The sequence below is a fragment of the Caenorhabditis briggsae genome (assembly GCF_000004555.2).
Source record: "Caenorhabditis briggsae complete genome, chrX, whole genome shotgun sequence".
NCBI lineage: Eukaryota > Metazoa > Nematoda > Chromadorea > Rhabditida > Rhabditidae > Caenorhabditis > Caenorhabditis briggsae.
This window is the reverse complement of record NC_013491.2, coordinates 651,994-672,388: the sequence shown is the minus strand read 5'-3', so window position 1 is coordinate 672,388 and position 20,395 is coordinate 651,994. Positions and strand designations below refer to the sequence as shown.

The 20,395-nt window shown below is 37.5% G+C and overlaps 5 protein-coding genes across 5 annotated transcripts; 4 read left to right on the top strand and 1 right to left on the bottom strand.

Moving 5' to 3' along the window:
* Positions 1-3,976: 3,976 nt before the first annotated feature.
* CBG08191 lies at positions 3,977-5,371 on the top strand (the record flags this gene model as incomplete). Its single annotated transcript, XM_002643267.1, has 6 exons — positions 3,977-4,105; positions 4,155-4,295; positions 4,385-4,537; positions 4,584-4,754; positions 4,955-5,071; positions 5,117-5,371. Coding segments are annotated over 6 exons (966 nt in total), but the record flags the coding sequence as incomplete, so codon positions are not given.
* A 70-nt stretch (positions 5,372-5,441) lies between these two features.
* Positions 5,442-11,435, top strand: CBG08190 (the record flags this gene model as incomplete). Its single annotated transcript, XM_045238738.1, has 10 exons — positions 5,442-5,515; positions 6,302-6,437; positions 6,486-6,683; positions 6,731-6,850; positions 7,032-7,235; positions 7,283-7,348; positions 7,440-8,301; positions 8,347-8,901; positions 11,209-11,300; positions 11,358-11,435. The coding sequence occupies 10 exons, from the start codon at positions 5,442-5,444 to the stop codon at positions 11,433-11,435; spliced, it is 2,385 nt and encodes a 794-aa protein (XP_045093706.1).
* A 2,219-nt stretch (positions 11,436-13,654) lies between these two features.
* CBG08189 lies at positions 13,655-14,094 on the top strand (the record flags this gene model as incomplete). Its single annotated transcript, XM_002643265.1, has 3 exons — positions 13,655-13,705; positions 13,749-13,808; positions 13,924-14,094. 3 exons carry the CDS (start codon positions 13,655-13,657, stop codon positions 14,092-14,094), a joined length of 282 nt encoding a protein of 93 aa, XP_002643311.1.
* A 565-nt stretch (positions 14,095-14,659) lies between these two features.
* On the bottom strand, positions 14,660-15,698 carry Cbr-ife-2.2 (the record flags this gene model as incomplete). The annotated part of the gene is made up of 4 exons (XM_002643264.1): positions 14,660-14,867; positions 15,113-15,339; positions 15,387-15,558; positions 15,625-15,698. 4 exons carry the CDS (start codon positions 15,696-15,698, stop codon positions 14,660-14,662), a joined length of 681 nt encoding a protein of 226 aa, XP_002643310.1.
* Positions 15,699-17,323: 1,625 nt separating this feature from the next.
* On the top strand, positions 17,324-18,118 carry CBG08187 (the record flags this gene model as incomplete). The annotated part of the gene is made up of 1 exon (XM_002643263.1): positions 17,324-18,118. The coding sequence occupies one exon, from the start codon at positions 17,324-17,326 to the stop codon at positions 18,116-18,118; it is 795 nt and encodes a 264-aa protein (XP_002643309.1).
* Positions 18,119-20,395: the final 2,277 nt, after the last annotated feature.

Here is a 20,395-nt window from a genome sequence, read left to right as displayed (position 1 = left end):
TTTTCTATGTTATTGTTTCATTTTAAATCGAATGGAGTTACCAGTTTTTTGATATTTTTTTTCGTTCTCAAGTTATGATCAAAAACAAAAGGTGTCCCATCATCAGTGAATATTTTTATTTTTAGGGCCTAATTTAAAATTCTGTTCATGCCGTTGATAAGATTTTGTCATTTTAATTATGTTTAAACAAAAGTCTGGCTATTTCCATCAAGATTAACCATAGATGTGCCCTGTCACATGTCACACTTCACCAAAAATAGGGGTCAGGCTCGGAAAATCGTAAATAATTTTTGATTCTAGGGCCTAAATCAAAATTTTGTTCAAGCTGTTGATAAGATTATGTTCTTCTGATTATGTTAAAAAATAAGTTTGGCAGTTTCTATCAAGTTTAACTATAGATGTGTCCTGTCACATGTCAAAATTTTGCTTTTTTCAAGATGATGATTTTGAGAATTGGTACGGCATTTGAAAAATTGACGTTGTATGTCGCAGGGGGAGTACGATGAATTCGAACTTTCTCGAAATCGAACTGTCCCGAAATCGAACTCGTCCGAATTAGAACTGTCCCTTTTTCGAACACGCCCAGAACAGAACAAGAACGGAATCGAACTGCTATAAATTCGAACTGTGCGGTGTCGAACTGTCCCGGATTGGAACTCTGTTAGCAACAGGGCGCGCTTGCTTTTTTAAAATTGTTTTTGTCCAGGGCTGTCCAAAACGGCGGCCGGGCCTCGGCCGGCCTCAAAAAAGCCTCGGCCGAAGAAAAAAGGCCTCGGCGCGCTCCATTGAGAAAAAGCCTCGCGAGGCCTCGGCCGGCCGAGGCCGGCCTCGCAAATGTGACTACGGTCAGCAAGTCGCATATTTTACGACAAGTTGCGTATTTTTTTTTTAATTTTTTGTTTTTTCTCGCTCTTTTTCGCAAATCACACATTTTTCGAGAGTTTTCTCGATTTTTCCATCGATCTGTGGCGACATGAACATTTCGAACGCCAGTGATGGTCGGTTTAAGCCGATTTATTCATTTGTTATAACCGTTATTCAATTTCAGACACAATTCAGATGCCTCAATGATTCATTGATCCGAACAAAACCGATTGTGAATTAGTGATAAAGAACAAAAGGGAAGGATTCGGCGGTTTTTATGCTAGTTGAAATTAGCTCCTATCCAATTTTGCACTAAATCGCCCGAAAAGTTCATGCGATTCAAGCTTCGGAAGCAGATGTAGAAAGATCTTTTTCAATCATAAAAAACTTGTACACACCAACTCGTCAGAGCCTGGACTTAAAAATGCTGGAAAAGTTGATGATTCTCAAAGAAAAAGATCGATTCGACACAGGCGAGACTTGAAGATTTTGATGCATGAACACAAGCTTTTTTTGTTAATTTTTTTGAATTTGTTGTCATTTTCTCTCCCCTGTTATCTCAGTGTTGAATTAAAGATTTCTTGACTTCCTCCTTTTTTTAAATGCTCTAAATATCGAAAAATCGAGAAAACTCTCAACAATGCGTGATTTGCTGAAAAAGAACGAGAAAAAACAAAAAATTTAAAAAAAAACGCAACTTGTCGTACAATATGCGACTTGTAGTCATATTTGCGAGGCCGGCCTCGGCCGGCCGAGGCCTCGCGAGGCTTTTTCTCAATGAAGCGAACTTGCGACGGCCTCGGCCGCACAAAATTTTGCAAGGCCTTCGGCCGGCCGAAGCCGGCCTTTTGGACAGCCCTGTTTTTGTCAACAAATTTTGCATGTTTTCTCCAGAAAATAACTTTTTTCACTTATTTTGGATATTTTGCGAATTTCTCTACCCGTTTCGAGAATATAAACTTTACAGAAAATGGCTGCTCGTAAAAACAAGCCGATCGTTAAAGTTCAAGGATATGCAATGCGTTTCAAAAAAATGAACAAAAATGGAACAGAGCTTTTTTACTGTGTCGAGCGGTAAAAAATTGCAGCATTACTATAAAACAATATTTTTTCCAGAGAAAGACGAGCTCGATGTGATGCATACAAAGATGGATTGGAATGAGTTGAAACTAAATCCGAATTTCCAGGTCTGTTTCTACTCTTGAACACCTAAATTGATTTTTTACTACATTCACGTGAATCGAAACAGAAAGCTCACCAACGCATTGAAGGACGGGAGACTCATCAAGACGCTAATAAATCAGCCAATCCCGCCAAATATGCCTTTGATTGGTCTCAATTTATTAGACGCCATCTCCGACGCCCATTCTGTTTAAAAGTCATGAATTCTTTCTTTTTTAACACATTTTCTATTTTCAAATTATTTTTTCCTCACTGTATTCAAATAAAAATGCTTTTTTTGTTGTAAAAATGATTTTTTCTGGAGAAAACTTGAAATTTTCAAAGGTAATGCAAGCGCGCTCTGTTGCTAACAGAGTTCCAATTCGGGACAGTTCGACACCGAATCAGTTCGAGTTGGAACAGTTCGATTCCGTTCTTGTTCTGTTCTGGGCGTGTTCGAAAAAGGGACAGTTCTAATTCGAACGAGTTCGATTTCGGGACAGTTCGATTTCGAGAAAGTTCGAATTCATCGTACTTCTATTTCAAATACTTTAGGCAAACCATACGCAAGTAAAAATCACATAAACAAGTATGCCCCTTACCATACCGGCCGCCGAGGACAACGAATTCAAAGAAGCCAAGTACCAAAAATCGATATTTTTTGGCATAAATTGTGTGAGCATGATTTCCCCCGGGGTATTGATATGTTACTATATTAAATCAAATGTGCTGAATTCAATGGTCATAATGAAAAAAAAAGTTAACCTAGGATTTTTGAGATATTGAAAATTTTTTTGATTTTTTCAAAAAATCAATAAACCAATCAATAGGAAAAAAATTTAAAAAATTTATTCTCAAATATTCAATCAATTGTCTATCTACTGTTTTTCAAATTTCAACAAACGGACATAAACTGACAAAGTTATGATTTTTTGAAAATTTAGGCATTTTTTGGTACTTTTTGGTCCATAACTCCCAAAATAAATTTTTTACCAACTATTCCGTTTGGAATCTAAAATAACTTTTTACGCTCTATCCAACCATTCAGGTCTCGATTTTTTCGAGGGTAACACTTGGGAGTCATTCCATGTTAGATGATTGGAACAAAATGGGGTTATTCAGGGAGTCGGCAAAAAGGGAAAAAAAAACTCCGCGAAAACTCGGAGAGTGTTCCAATCTGGCTGAAACTTCGGGGAAAACTGGAGAAAACTATAGGAAACATTTTGCCAAAGTTTGGGGTCGAAATATCGACTTTGAAAATTTGGCTGGAATTTCAGTCCCTTATCTTCTTTTCTTCTTTGTATGTCATTCCGTTTTATCCCAGAAGGAAAGTTTCCCAAAGGAAAAAACCGCCAGACCAAATTTGATCTATCGTAAAAATTTGTAAGTTGTCAGGTCTAAAAAACTGAAGGAAAATAAGAATCTTTAATTAGTTTTTTTAAAAGTGAGGTGCGAAGAAGCGACGAACACGCGCCGTAGGCCCGCCAGCCAGCTGTTTGAAGCGCCAGAGGGGCGGCAAACAGGCTGGTAATAAATAAATGGAGAAAAAAAAATAAAAATAAAATGTGTTGTCTGTCCTGTTCTTTTCCTCTTTGCTTCTTTGTGTGTTATTCCGTTTCTTCCCAGAAGGCAATTTTCATAAAGGAAAAATCCGCCAGACAAATTTGAATTACCATAAAAGTGTTAGGGTTGTCAGGTCTGAAGAAAAATGAGAAAAGAAGCCTGAGGAGCGAAGCGAAGATCTCGAGCCGTGGGCGCCCCAGCCAGCCAGATGTTTGAAACGCCGGAGGCGCGGCAAACAGGCTGGTAACAAATCTAACTCTAGCAACATAAGGCGAGCATAACACATTTTCAGAAATATTTTTATAGGGATTGTGTCGTGGTGTTCGTCGAAAATTGAACTAATCATAAATTTACAGCGTAATCTACGAAGAATTCAAAGACTCGATAATTGGCCACAGATCTTATCGACGTAGGGCAGGTTTTCGAAAAACAGTTGGAAGAGGATCCACATATCGTTGTTCTTGCCACAGTTATTCGTAATCATCACGGACTGCTGTGCGTTCAGTTTGGAGAAAAGGTTAGTTTTGGAGAATGAACATTGGAGGAAAATATTATTCTCGTTTCAGTATACTGGAATGATTCATATGCTCAACACTTTCTGCCGTCACATAGGATGGACTGATAAACAAAAAGACGAGAAATTATTGAGGCCAAGCGTTGACTTTTTTCTGGGACTGGAAGAAGACATTTGTAGTATGTTGGAACCTGTGACTCATCTGGTTTTATTGAATAATGATGTGATGAAACATCGGCTCCAGATAATTTTGATGATATATCATATTTCCATATTTTTCACAGAAAACCATTACATCGTGGCGCTGTGTTAGTCTATCTCAACCATGACAGAAATCGTTTTTACTTTGCTCATATGGTTCCTACCGAAGACAAATGCCCTTTTTATTTTCATCTTTACATTGGCGAAGAGTTTGTTTTGCATCCAAACACAAACGTGAGTTTTGATGAACTTCACAATGGGAAGCAGCACAATGTTTCAGAAGCCAGCTTTCTTTCACATTTACCATGAACATCTTTTTGCGTGGAGTCTTATACGAAAGGAACCTGTCAGATTTTATTTTCCAGATGAGTTTAAATTTCTTCCAAATAATATGATCGAGTACGAAGAAGAAATTGATATTTATATAAACTACTTCACACGATATTCAAAAGTGTGTTCTAATTGAGATTCACATATAATAATTGTGAGATAAGTCTATCTCAAACAGTACCGCTCCTGAGGTTACATATACTATTGTAGTTCGCAATAGACAATTTCGGGTTTGAAAACTTTCAGTTCTACCAAACAACGCTGATTTACTTTAATTCGGCATTTGAAATTTTTTAGATTTTAGAATATTAATTATTTCAAACTCTTGTCGATGAGGGGGTCGGACCACAAGACGAGTACCGTCAACACATTGGTAGTTTGGATGGGAGAAGGATAAAAGCCATTAAAAAAGGAATGAAAACGTTTAAATATGTAGAAGTAAGGGTTTCCTTATAAATGCTTTCTGACAACCTTCTATAACAGATTCTTCTTCCTACGTCGGATGGATATAACCAGTTGCATGAAGCCGAAGTTGTCAAAGTTTCAATGAATTTGCTGACACTCAAAGTCCCTGGAAAAAAAAGAGATTATTTACGCTCATCCATTGTGAGTTTTGTATCGCAAGTAATTTCTAACTTATATTATTTATATTACAGCGATGGTAACGTTTATCATTTCGGGGCTTGTGTTGATGTATCAAAAAACAGATCGGACTTCGATTACAACGTATCATATTGACCCGGACTATCTGCCATTCTGAAATGTTCTTCACATTTTCTGACTTAATGTATTGCGAGTAACTGTTCATATGTTTCTTATTGTGATTCTTTCTATTCATCGGGTTGTACTCTCAGTAATTGTCCACGGACTCACTCCTAACTTGTAAGTATAGACTTTTTTTGAGTTTTCTCAAAGTACTTCGAATCTCATCTACAAATGGGAAATAGTTCGGAGGGTACAAAAATTTTGGGGTCAATGGGGTGCAAAGCAATTTAGGGGCAAATACTCACTTGCTATGTATAAGATCATTTGCTATTTTCCCATTTAATTTGAAAGATCATTTGCTATATTCTCCCTTGCTATAGCTCATTTGCTATGTTTGTTGAAAATTACAGGCTTAGGCAAAAGTTTCGGAAAAGAAAACAAAGTTTAAGCCTAAGCCTTTAGTACAAAACAAACATCATGACCCCATTTATAAAACATTTCTGAAACCCCATAGCAGATGATCTATAGCAAATGAGCTATAGCAAGTGAAAGTATAGCAAATGAGCTTTCACAGAAAGTGGGAAAATAGCATATGATCCTATAGCAAGTGAGTATTTGACCAATTTAGGGGTACAAAGTCCTCAGTTCGGGGGCACTAAAAACCTGAAAAATTTTAGTTTTGTACCCAGGAATTGTGAATGTACCCCAAAATTATTTTGTACGCTCTTGTACCCCCAAATTGTCATACCCTTCAAAATATGTGCCCCTTATGTGCCTCATGTCTTTCATATTCCTCGCTACTCATACTTCATTTTGTATTTTCATATTTCTCTATTCGTAGACAGAACTCCTCTTGAATGTTTTTGATGCGTCCTTATATTTTTTGGTGATATCTATATCCATTTTATACCTTCATTCTAATTTGAATATCAATTAGCATTGTGTTTTCAGTATACATTTCAGGTATACTATGAATTCCGGACTTGAGCCTTACTGTACAACGATTCCCGAATTCATCGAGGTTTTGGACAACTTCGGGACGGCCAACATGACGTTGTATAATTTGATCAAAGAAACTGAGGTGTTCATAAACTGCTCCGTGAGTTTAAATATCAAAAAATAGATAATCAACGATGAAGGTTTTCAGCCTCCTAAAAAGAAAAGTATGGTTGAAAAATACCGTCGTTTTCATATCTGGGTCGAAGAAGAAATCGATATATTACATGAAAATCTTGATATCGCAACGAAAAATGGCAAGGACGAAGTGATCGAATTCAATGTTACTATATTCGATATTTGGAACCGCGTTCTTCAGCGGCTTTCCAAGAAATTTGAGACAGATCAGGTGAGGACAGGTACCAATTTTTCTCTGTGCCACACAAAGAGAGTGAGAGGGATTTCTCACATCTTTATCTTTTTCAGCGATTCGTAGCTCACTCCGAAGCAATGAAGGTGGCGCTTCCATTGATCTCCAACGCTATCTTTATAATGATGCATGGAGTATATGGAACGGTAAGTTTAGATGTTATTTTTAGCCCAAACTTGGATTTTTGGTGACTATTCAAATACTGACAAAATTCTTTGACTATTTTCTTTCTTGTAAAAAATAATTCACAAAGAAAGTTCTTTGACGCTAAATGAAGCTGTTATCACAATGCTGAATTCTTCAAACTTATATTTCGTACATTTCCAGCAATTCATTGTTTACCCTGACGTCGATGAAATGGACATAAAAGCGAACAAATTTTATGAGGAAACTGGAAAACGCTTTCATGAAAAAAAAATGTTGCAAGTAGACAGAGGAACGGAAGAAGTAATGAAATACATCACCGATCCAGAGAAGAAGAAAATTATAGAAACGAAATACCAGGCTTCCAAGCAAAAGTATGAAGACAAAGTCAGTTTAAAACTTCGCTTCATTGCTTCAAAACTTTATTTTTTCAGATGTACTACTTCTTGCTCTGTAGACAGTGGCCCAGATACGTGTTAAAAGTCGAAACTTTTCATCGGGTGAGGGTTTTGACTAGCATATCCGTTTTCCGCTATTACTGAAACTTGAAAAATCAGTTATCTTTTCCAATGAAGCACTCCAATTTTTCAGAGGGAGCTTCTAATGCCAAAACAATTGGTCCTGCACGTAGCGGATGACTCTGATGCTGAAATTGATGTTGTCAATGTTGACGAAGATGATGAGAGACTTCCCATTCATATTCGAATGAATCCACTTGGATACAATCACGACGAAAGTGATTCTGATCAATCTGGATATTACGACGACTATGAGGAACCCGATAATGTTGAATCCAATGGAGATGTGAAGCAGTTGGAGACAGATGTTAATCAAGACCGACAAGAGGCATCAGCACAGAAAGAAAACGAAGATTGCATTCCCAGACCAACGCACGACGAATTCTTATCATCTTCGCAATCATCAGCAAATCGAATTCCAGAACCGAGAAAGAATAATTCAACAAAGATGATTCCATCCCTTCAAAATCCAGTTCCTCGACAGTTGTTGTATGTTCATGGCCCGATATCTCAAGAAGAGCCGGGTAGTGAACAATCTCAATCAAAATACTTGGAAAAAAAATGTAAAGCGGAGAAAGATGAACAAAAACAAGACATGATCTGTCATGAGAAGCTTGCTCAGAGAACTCTTAACGAAGAATCGTTAGAAGCTCTAGAAAATCCTGGAAGACTCAAGAAAGCACCGGGAAGTCCAAAAGAAAATTCTACTTTATATGGCAAGTTTGACTGCGAAAATAACCAAAATATTTTTGGAACTTCAGAATCGGAAGGAGGAGAAAATGATCCGACAAAAAATAAATCAGCTGAATCTGTCGATGGAGGCTCTGAACAAACAAATGAGCCGGCAAATTCAAACTCAAAACGAGCTTATAAGGAGTCCGAATCATCCGAAAAATCGACTAATAAGACATCAAGCTCTTCCACAAAAGCAACTGGTGAGAATTAAAACCTTTTCAAAAGTTTCAAAGTTGTTTTCATAGAATTTTCAGAGGTATCAAATAACCAACAACAGTCGACACAATCATCTGGCTCTGGGATTCCGAATTCTGCACCAGGGCAAACACATGAAACTCCGAAGCCTCCAGAAAAAACTAGAAATAACGATTTCAAATCAATGAAAAATCCAAGCGTGAATCTGGTTCATAAGTCATCTTCGCTCCCGAATCTAACACCAAAAGATCAGACTGATTTGAAAAAAGGCGCATCCATTACAAAAAACTCTTCTTCATCCAACTCTCTGGAAAGTGATGTTAAGCAAAAAAGCATCAGTGGAACGCCTCCTCTCAACTACGACATTGGAACACCCCAGTCGTTCCATTCAACTTCGAGCATGGGAAGTAACCCAGCGTCACCGGAACATCTTGAAGCTCCACCATCTATTCAAACACTTCAAACTTCAGGGAGCAGGGACTCAGCACCATTAGATGAAACGAAGGAAAAGAAAAAATCTGTTGATTTGTCTTTAGAAAAAACTTATGAATTAGTCGATCAAGAAAAAATAACTCCAAGTCTCAAATTACAATCCAACAGAGAAGGTGAGCTTTTTATTATAACGAACAAGAAACGTTTGATGTCAAAAATGTTTTTCAACGTGTCATCATTTCGTCCTGTATAAAATTTTATTCCAGAGTCTTCCTCAAACCTTCCTTTCAATCTACGCAAACGTCCACACTCGCCAGAAAACGAAAGGGACATTCCTCCAAAGATATAAAACGATATAAACGATATAAACGGTAAACGTATTTTAATTTCTCCTGTTTGTTTTTAAACCTTTACCACTCGCCATGCCTACTACCCCTAATTTATGATACTCATTCAATTTCCATTTGATAATCTCCTATGTTTCAAAATCGTATTTTATGCTAAAGTAAGTTTAACGAAAACAAACGAAATTCTAGAAAAGTTTTAACTTCTAACTTGAATTAAAAGATCAAATTGGATTGGTGCTGTTTCAATGACGTAAAACAAAAATGCATTGGAGGAACAAGTATCATCGCCGAAATTATGAAAAAATGGTTTCTGAGACAAAATCTGTTCATCAAGGATTTTAGGAAGTTGCACAATTCACCAAAGTGTTGCATCATCACGTCAGAATGCATATTTTAACTCTAAAAAAACGACGGGCAATCTCCTGATCACCCCTCCTTTAAGTTAAAATATTATTTTCTCCTTTTTTTAGGTTCAGTTTTTTCTGTTGTTATTTGAATGAGAGCAGCGTTCAAATGACTAACAAATTGGAGCGACAAAGATATCAAAAAGGTTTAATGTGTTAAAAATCTCATCGTTCTCACAAAATGGCCTCATTAGTCGATGCCTGCAGTGGGTATGTTCTTGTTTTCACTTTCATTCGGCATTCTTTCTTGTGGCTCTTCATGACTTTGAATTCTATGCCGACCGCAGATTTTCACCATTTCCTTTTTTTTTGCAGAATGTTGCGTAAAAGTTCTTCGAATAGATCTATCAGGAGACAATCAAAATTGGAAGTTACTGTTCATCGTAGACTAGATGCTAGGAAAGTTGCAACAGCAGTTGAAAAGGTATTAGGTTGAGCGAAAAGTCTTTGTAATTTTTTGTGTTTTTTTCGAAACAAAATTTTCTTTAAAGAAAACGAAATTCAATGTGAGATATATTCACCAATAGTATTAATGACAAATTGCTAACGTGATGAAAATTGAGTGATTCCATTAGCGTAGAATTCGGGAGAATGGTAAGCGAAGACGTCGTCCAACCACTTTTCGCATTCTTTCCATCATTGAACTTTCGCCTACCACGGTGATTCTGCGGAGAACGGAATAGACGATATTTAGTTAGGGCAAGGTCTGCTGAATACGGTGAGTGACAGAAGACCTTGGCTCCGAGCATCTGGAGCTTCTGACGGGTCTTCAAAGTAGGTGCACTTGCGTTGTCATGAATCATAAAAAACTGGAATTTTTCGGGCAATTTAATCGATAGGCCCAGAACACTTTGTCCATTTGAGTGCAGTCGAGGTCCGCATTAATAGTGACGCCGTCTAGAAGAAGTCTTCTGAACATAACGTTTTTACTTTCTCACCAAATGGACAATATAACTTTTTCTCGTGAAGTTCTCCTTTGGTGTCCGTTTTGGCGGTTTCCTCGGCCGAGACCCATCGTTTTTTTCTACTCGTCACCAGTGATAATATTCTCAACCCAATTGGCGCTACGTTTCATAATTAGCCGAGAATGTGCCAAATCACAACGCAATGGTTTTTGCGAGTCCGTCAAAAGGTGAGGAATGAGTTGACCAAACTTTGGCTCCCTTCAAGACTCGTGAATGTAATCGATGATGGTCCTTTGAGGTCGGTTGAGACTCGCTGTAAGGTCGCATGACGTTACTCTTGGTTCTTCTTCCAGAGCTCTTGAGATATCCTCGTCGAGATCAAGTGGTCGACCGGATCTTCCAGATCGTAGTTCTCTTCGAAGAACCTTTTGGACCAAAACTTTATTGTAGTGTAGGACATAGAGTTCTCGTCTAACCCTGTACACAATTTACGACAAGCTACGCTGCATTTGTGACAATGGAGAAACTTGCACAAAAAAGCACCCCTGAGAGCATGGTGGTCTCTGAGCAAACTCTTGGTCATTATGAACCCCGTCGATAATTTTAACAAATCTTTTAAACATGCACAACTAGTACTACAATATAGAAAAAAAACAGAATGATAAGAAATTGAATCAACGCTGAGTATGACGGTCCAAAAAAATTACAAAGATTTTTCGCAAAACCTAATATGTTTCATTCTTGTTGTTTTTCATGTTTTTATGTTTTGGATTCTTTTCAGGTTTTTTTTTCAAAAGTTGCATTACAAAATTAATATGTTTCAGACAGACAACCGAAAAAAAACAGAAAACTGCTCAATATCGTCCTGCAACAAGCAACTGATGCGTACCGTTTAGCCTGTGAAACGTATTCTGAGGTTAGTGGATTGGCTCTTTTCTGTTTAAAAAATCTTTGAAATGATTTTTCTGTTTAGGAAGGTCGAGCACGTTTCGAGAAGCTAACTATCGTTCTCCATCACAATGAGAACGCTAACATCAACTTTGTGCCGTAATGCTGATTCACACTTTCATATTATGTAAAAATGGAGCTATTGATTTTGTTGTCTTCTAATGTTCAATTGACAGATCTACTGCCTTTATAAGCATGCAATTGTTGTGTAGGGCTTTGTTTACAACCTACGTTTATTGCTAATCGATGCTTTCTCAACATCGTAGTTTCAAATATTTAATTACCAGTCGAATTCCGCCGCCTGTCGGCGGCTACAATCGTGGACGGCGGAACCCGGGAAGTGTTGGCCGCTGCGAAGAATGACTACCCGGCGGCGCGTAGTTGAAAAATAAATCAAATTTCAAATTCCCGTCAGTTTCGTGTCGAGACCTGTCGGCGAAATTGCGTGCGCCTTTAATCTCGAATGGCACAACAAGCGCGGAAAATTTGCAAAACGTGAAGGTTTTTCTCCCGTCCTCGCCCACCCCTGAATCCGTGTCAAAGTTTGACAGGACTTTATCAAAGAGATTTGTGACAAAATTAAATTATATTGGTCGTTTCTGATAGATCTGTTTCTGATGGTGGAGTTCAATCTTGTCGGGTAGCGACTATGGTGGCACGGGGGTGGTCTGCCGGCGAATTGTCCCATTCAGCCCAAAAAATATTTTAGAGAGCACCCAAAATTCTGTGAAAACAAACATGAACATGTGCTTTAAAAGTTCTCGGCACGGGAATCCCCATTGGATTGTTATCTGACTAGAGACAAGCCATCCTTTTTAGAAGGTCAGGTTGGAACAAATGATTTTGGCACTTTCTGCTGGGCACGTTTTTCCGTGTGAGCAGGTTCTACATCTTTCTGGGCAGTCTAATTTGGCGAGCTTCATGGCACGATAATTTAGGCATCATAATTTTGACTAGAATTAGTATTCCTGGCCCACTTGCTTGCTCTCGTGAATCCGCTAAAAACAGTGAAAAAATCAAGTGAGGTGTACAGAAAGTAATGTCATCTTCGTAAAAATTGAGATATAAATATGAAACTTCACAAATCTATTAATGAAGAGATGGGGAAAAATTCGAGCACAATATCAACCCATGATAAATGCGCCTGCGCACGCCAGCTCAAGTCAAACTTTTGGTAACAGTACTTTTGCCGCACCCTTTATTGTTGATTTCTTTAGGCTAGGTGGTACGGGAACACACACACACACACACACACACACACACACTGATTGTTAATAGTGAAGATATGCAGCTCATATCAATGGATCAAACATATGTTTCATTTTATCGTACTTGCTTAATATTCTTATTTCGTTTCCAGGTGAAAAAAAATGCATTATTTATCTTTGGACGGATTGTTAACACTCAAAGAATCTGTTAAACTAGAATGCAAAAAGATGTAGATTGCATTAAAAACATTGGAAAGTCAAAAAGCTGGGTGCCGCTCTCGTTCGCCCATTTTTATTGTTTGCGGTCTTTTCGGAAAATAGCATAAAGTCGGGATTGTTCGAGGGGTTTTAAACCACTAGTTGGGTGATGATGACAGAAACATGAACCGATTGTCTTAGATGATTGGATGAAGCGTGAATCATATTCTAATTCCAACTGCTCTATGTTTTTCTTCTTTGTTTCAAACTCTTCACGTCTTTCCTGTGATTTATTAACTCGCTATTTACTACGTTCAGATCTGAGCTTACTTTTGTGAAAAACTGTTTGACAAGTTTGAATGCTTCTTGATAGCGCCGCAGCAGGACCATAGTGACAACTTCTCGACGTTGATTCGTTGGTGTGTTCTAAACGTCGGGTTTTTCGCTCTATTGTAAAACCGTTTTTACATACTAAACTTTGCTGGTGATTCTCTACGAATAACTTGTAAGTTCGCAGATTTTCCTCAAAAATATATTTTATTTTCTTTTTGATTTCTTTGTTTAAAATACTACCATACCTTTTCTTTATCTGTCGCAACACTACATAGCTGTTTGAAAGGTGCGGGGAAGGCGTTTGATTAAGTCTATCATACTCAGACGAGATTAAAAATCCTGCCGGCGAGGAATACCATTGTCGGCATGATAATTTCGCTTGCCGGCCAGAAATAGTCACGCCGGCTATATAGAGAGTCATGCCAGTATGGTAGGGAAAGAAAAATCATCTGCCGACGAGGAAACAAAGCTCCGAAATTCCGGAGTGTTTTTAATATTTTTAAATATATTTTTAAATTTTTCCTATTTTCAATCTTTTTTATTTTTGTTTCATCTCTCAAATATTTTCCAATTTTCAGAAAATATGGTTCTCTCAACTTCTCAACCAACTTGCGACAAGAAGATAATCGAGAAGGTTTGAAATTGCCAGGTTTTCTTAAAATCATCAGATTTTTCAGATACTCTTGATTGTCAACATAATATTTCCTTCTCATTTCGATCAAATGGATGCTGAACTGGTCGGATATAAATAGTCGTAACCCATTTTTCACAGATCTTGAAATCTGAAAAAAAAAACGACAATTTTGTGAGTATGACACTGTTGATATAATCAATTCAAAAATATATTCTCAGTCTTCGAATTTTGATCAAGAATCAAGAACTTCGATTCGAACAATTGATTACTCTGAAAACGGAACGAATTCAAACCAACCTCATTTGCTTCAATCAGACAAAATTGTGAAGAATTTGGCGACGAAATTACCTTTTGGGCCTTATCCACTTTTCTCAAATTGTAAACTTTAAACTTAATTCCCTACTTCTTATCGTTTTTTGGAAGATGTTATTCTTGAACCGTTTCTCATTGATAAGTGTTGTATTTTTTTTGGTTCATCAGCTGCGGAAAAAAACCCTGCTGACCTGAAAAAACCAATTCTCCCGCCGCGTGTACGCCGCAAGGAATATATTTTTTCTCGCCGGCAGGGTTTTCAATCTCCTCTGAGTAGCTAGAAAACCTATTATCGTTCGTAAAAAATTTCCCATTACTTTGTCTGTTTCTCGCCCCACATTGATTGCCTTTAAATCAAACAAGTATGCTTGCCAGACAACTGGAATGGATGAGAAAAACCTACTTAAACTGAAATAAGACAAGGAATTCTTCATCGAAATTATTGGACACAGAGCCCGCCTCTCACAACATCAACTTAAAAATCTGGGAGCTTTGAATAGAGTCTGTGCTTTTTGAAACCCTGGTCTTCAAAAAAAAACACACACTTTAGAATTCTCAATGAATTTTGTCATTAAAGTTATCATAAAATCAACAAGATAGACAAAAATTGGAAACGATTACAACAGAAATTTTGAAAAAAAGTTAGTCAGTGGATTCGGTAGGTGCTGGTGTAGCAGCTACGCTAGCTGGTTTCTCTTCGCGTTCCTCAACAGCAAAAATGGAATGCTTGGCCTTCACTCCAGAGCTGGTTTTCTTTTGACAGCTTTCGTGGTCTTCGTACCGAAGAACATCAAACAATGGGCGTTGGTGGATCATGGATGCATTGTTCAAGACGGTCTTGAGAACGTTGCTGCAACAAGTATCTTTGGTCTCGTACTATTAGTGACCATATCAACAGGTTTGGATTTATTTCAGATAATAGCAGATATTTAAAGCAGTGTCACATCACTTTTTGGTTTTTGCAGGAAAATGAAAATGAGGTAAGGTATTTTGTGGCTAGAAATTAGTTATAGTTGCGTCCTTTTCTATACAATACTTTCAGCTCAGTAATAAATCTTCGTTTTGTCCTATACTATCCAAACTGAGTTAACTTACCCAATACGGAGGTTTGCTTCGTCATCACTACTGTCGGTGGTCCATACCGATATTTTTGAGCCTTTTGTACGGACATTACAAACCATTCCACACACACTTTCAGAATCTTGTTTGAATTGCTCTCCAACCATAGCCATCAAAATCTCTGTCCAAATCAAGTCCATTATTTCCGATGTTCTTTTTTCAATTGTGATCAACCAGCGACCTCCATTTTTGTTTTCTTTCACCTGTAAACTCACTAATGTAATTTATTTTGATATAGCTGTTTTTGTACCTCCCACATTGGTGCAATTCCATCACGGAAAACATTGTAGTCAGATGACGGATTCAAACCACTTGGAGGCTTAATAGCATCGTGAAGAGCCCAAAACTCGCCAATCCCGGTAAAAGTGTGTACGTTTTTGAGTCTGTCCTCCCATGATTTGTTTCGATCATCCGACAGAAACCTAGAAAACGAACACTGATATTTTTTAGAAAAGTACGGTTTAAAAAAAAATTGAAAACGAACTTACCACCAAGACCAACTTCTTGCAAGTTTGTAAACTAGTGGTGATTTTTTCTGAGGTGTTTCAGCGATTTCTGCCATTTTTACCTAGGAAAAATTGTTGATTGCGATAAGAAAATAACAAAAAACGGAAAAACGAAAATTTGTCGCAAACATGTCGAAATCCTGCATACAAAAGATCAAAAACCGTACAGATTATCAGTTAAAAACAAGACGTGTCCTAAAATTCTGTGCAAACACCGTCACCCAAACCCACACACATTACACTGTCAAGATCGAATCACATCGGCCGTCTGACTTTTGTGTACGTCACTGTGTTTGCATTGCCGTGCAGCGGAACAGAGGCAAACGCGGGAGGTCAACGAGAGATACATTGACATAATGATGAGAGAGAGAGAGAGAGACGCACAAACTAGCAGAGATAGGTCTACAAGAAAAAACGATAAGATTGACCAGTAAATAAAGGTCAACGAGAACAATATGCCAGAATTGTAAAATATCGAGATGAACAGTTTGATGATTGATCCATAAAAACCGGACTCAAAATAGTTTTGTCGGTTTACGCCCCTTCGGGGCTAAACTTCCTGGCTCCCGCTATTCCCGTTATCATATAGAAAAGTTTATGTTTTTTTCATATAAGCTACGAAAATATAAAGAAGGAAGACACATTAAAAAAAACTCAAAGTAAGAACTTCTGGAATCCTGAAACTCTCAATTTCCAAAATCCAAAAACTCGGAAAATCGAAAAATCGGAACTGGAAACTTGGGAAGTTCGCACTTTTGGAAATTCACAAATTCAAAATTAAAAAATTAGAAAGCTTTGTAATATGGAAAACCTAAAATTCTGCAACTCGACGTTACGGAAATTTTAAATTTTAATAATTCGAAGGAAAAAGATTTCGAAAGAAAACTTTTAAAGTTGGAAACTCTCAAAGTTGCGCAAAACGTTGAATGCGTTTCCAATTCTAAATGAATAATCTCTCATTAGTCTGTTATACTATAGTTTTCGAGTTTTTTTGAATTTCATTAATTTTTAAATGGGAACATATCAACCGTAAGCTCTCAATATTCAGATCTGATAACTAGTTTCGAAAAACTTTCAAAAACTCACGATTTCTGTCGGCATCTTTCTCTGGCGTTAGCTTTTTCACGCGACATGTAAGCAACAATCGGGAAGTAGGTGTTCAATAAGGAATGAGCATGACCCTATTGTACGAGTTGGAACAGACTCATCCAAGTACACACATAATATCCTGAAGTGGGTAATAATGGAATGGTGTTGTCGTCGTCTGGTTGCAGCTGTCTTCGGATGAACGAAACAATAGACGTTATTATGAGTTTTTTAACGAGAAGTACTCCTTGAAGAGCTGAATATGTGAAAACAATAAGAGTCACAGTAAACGTTTTTACTTTTGTATAATTTCCAGAAAACATATACATTATTAACTTCAAATTGACCTCGAAATGTATACGAACATTCCCTCCCGCGTCTCTGTAGCGTGCGGTGACCCCTTCTATTCCTCTGATATCGATTTTTTTTTTTTTTTTTTTTGGGCCGCTATGGGTGAAACTATTATTAAACTTAAACCTCGAATAAGAGAAAAGCTCTCTCGGCCTTGAAAGATGAAAATGGCGGTAAGAAATCCAAATTGTCTGAATATTCCAGTAAGGAAGCTGTAAATGATATAATTGAATCTGTGGATGATATGTCTAACCCATTATATGATCTGCTGTCAAATGATTTCAAATCGAAAGAAGAATTCACTGTGAATGATATTGCAATGATGTTTAAGTCGCTGGCTGAAACGATTCTCAAGCTTCAATCTCAAAACACAATGTTGAAAAACCAAAACTGTATTCTAAATGCCAATTTGTCGAATCTTACGGAAAAAGTTGATGGCTTGGAGGAGAATCTCAAATTGTTATCATCTCAACCTAAAGAATCACCAAAACCTCCTACTACATTAATTAAAACTTTTGCTTCAGCTGTCGCCTCAACCATCTCTGCTCCAGAATCCCAAATCACTTTCATGCGAGCTGCCTCATTGGCTAACTCTGAAGATGCACGGAAATCGAATGTGATCATCAAAAATATCGACCTTTCGGAAGAAGCTATTGAGAAAGCTGAATTCGTTTCCAAAATTGCCAAGGACTGCGGTACTTCGACGCCATCGGTTTTTCGCATACCTCATCCGGCCAAAGGGCCGCCCATTGTGCGCCTGGCATTCAAGTCCAAGGAGGAAGCAAGAACTGTCCTCACCAAATTCAACTCAATCAAAGCTTCAATACAGGGGTGCTTGAATGCGTCTCCCCGCCCAGACCTTTCCAAACCAGAACTCGAGAAATATCGACAATCCTGGAAAACGGTGATCCAAAAGAACAACGAGGCAGGTCAAACCATTTATACGGTTCGCAATCTGGAAGTCGTCAAAGATGTCTACAGAGAAAATCATGAGCCGCGGCCATGGGCCAAAAAACACTCGATCCCAGAAAATTTCTAAAAATTGGTTACACCAATAGCTGCTCAATTAATAACAAAGTCCTCCAACTCGATCTATGGTCTTCTAATTCCAACATCGATATTCTCTGTTTAGTGGAAACTAAAATTGATTCAAACTATCCTGACTCCCTGCTATCTCTTGATGAAAAATATGCTGTAATCCGGAAAGATCGAAACAGACATGGCGGAGGTCTAGCCATACTAATCAAGAAGCCTATCAATTATACGGTAGTATCACTTCCGACACATCTTGAATCCGTTGAAATTCTATCTGTGGATATCAAAATACATGGCAAAACTACAAGATTAATTGTAAGCTACAATCCTAATCACAACCACTTTTTTAAGGACCTTCGAGAATCACTTAACATACAACTGAAAATCCATCTATTATCACTGGAGATTTCAATTGTGCCCATGTTGATTGGAATTCATATACAGCATCTGATTCTCAATGCCAGTCACTGTTGGACTTTTCGCTTTATAATGGCCTGACGCAATTTGTACAAAATCCAACAAGACTCGAACAACCAAATATATTGGATCTGGTGTTCACTAATTCCATGGACATTATTCGTGATGTCATTGTTGGTGAGAAATTCAGTGACCATTGCAGGATTGAGATTGATACCTTTATATTGCTTAATTCTATTTCACCCCTCAAATCAACGAAAAATTTCAAAAAAGGAGATTTTAGATCGATGAATTATATTCTATCAAATATCGACTGGGATTTACGATTTTCAACAATGTCAATTGATGAAATGTTTGATGATTTGAGAGGAATTATTCTGGAGCTTATTGAATCTTTTGTACCAACAGAAACTCATCGAATTCATAATATAATTTATTCCAAAGAAACCAAACAATTACTAAAGAAGAAATTATTGATTTGGAAGAAAGCAGGTAACTCGGACGAGTATAAACATGTTTCAGCACTATTCAAAAGGTCACTCGTAAAATCTGAAGAAGAAAGAATCTATAAACGTCTGAATTCTGGATCAAAAAATTTTTTCGGATTCATGAAATCGAAATTTAAAGGAAACAGTGATATACCGGCAATTCGATATAAATCTAATGAGAATATTATCATGAGTGATGAAGGAAAAGCCGAAATATTTGGAGATTGCTTCAGTGAATTTTTCAACATTGACAAAGATATCCTTCCTGCTACAGGGAATCTAATTTCTAAGTTCAGCTCAGATGTCATATTCACGCCGGAGAATATCGAGTTATTACTATATAAACTGAAAGGCCGAAATAATACTTCTCCGGATAGTATCCCGTCAATATTTTTGAAAAGAGCGTGTACTCCTCTTGCGATTCCACTATGCATTATATTCACAGAAAGTTATCGAGTTGGAAGAATACCAAAATCTTGGAAGGAGGCGATTGTTATGCCGCTCCATAAGAAAGGCTCCCGCTCCGATCCTTTAAATTATAGACCAATCTCTTTAACATCCAATATATGCAAGATTATGGAGAAGTTGATACGAAAACATCTAGTCCAATACTTATCCGAAAATAATCTGTTATCAGAAAAACAATTCGGGTTCCTTAATCAGAGAAGTACAATTTCCCAACTGATCGCCTACCAGAACAAGCTTGTTTTCAATTCTTTAAATGGGTTAGATACCCATAGCGTCTATATTGATTTCCAGAGGGCCTTCGATACAGTGCCGCTAAACAAATTGATTCATAAGTTGGAAACCTTTGGGATATCTCCCAAACTAAGAAATTGGCTCCATTCATTTGTCACGGACAGGAAATTTTAAGTCAAAATCAATGATATACTATCGAAGGAGAGGCGCGTATTGTCCGGAGTCCCGCAGGGATCTGTTCTTGGGCCTACCCTCTTCTTGTTATATATTAATTGTATTGGGGACAAATTTCAAAGTGACTATCTACTGTTTGCAGATGACTTGAAAATTTATGATACGAATGATAGATTGATTGATGCAGATTTAATTGAATTGGAGAATTGGTGCTCGAAGTGGAAAATGAAAGCGGCTCCTAAAAAGTGCGAATACATCAAATTCAATGCAACAAGAAAATATGCCAACTCCAATGTTATGAATCCCAAATTAAATCAAGCTTTGATTCCCCCTGTGGAAAATGTCCGTGATCTTGGGATCTACTTTTCCAGTAACCTGAGTTTCCATTATCATTATTCGTTGATTATTCGGAAATCACATCAGAGGATCAACATGTTCTTTTCCATTCTAAAAAACGCATCGTGGAGTGTTTTTATAAAATGCTATACAATTTACACACGCCC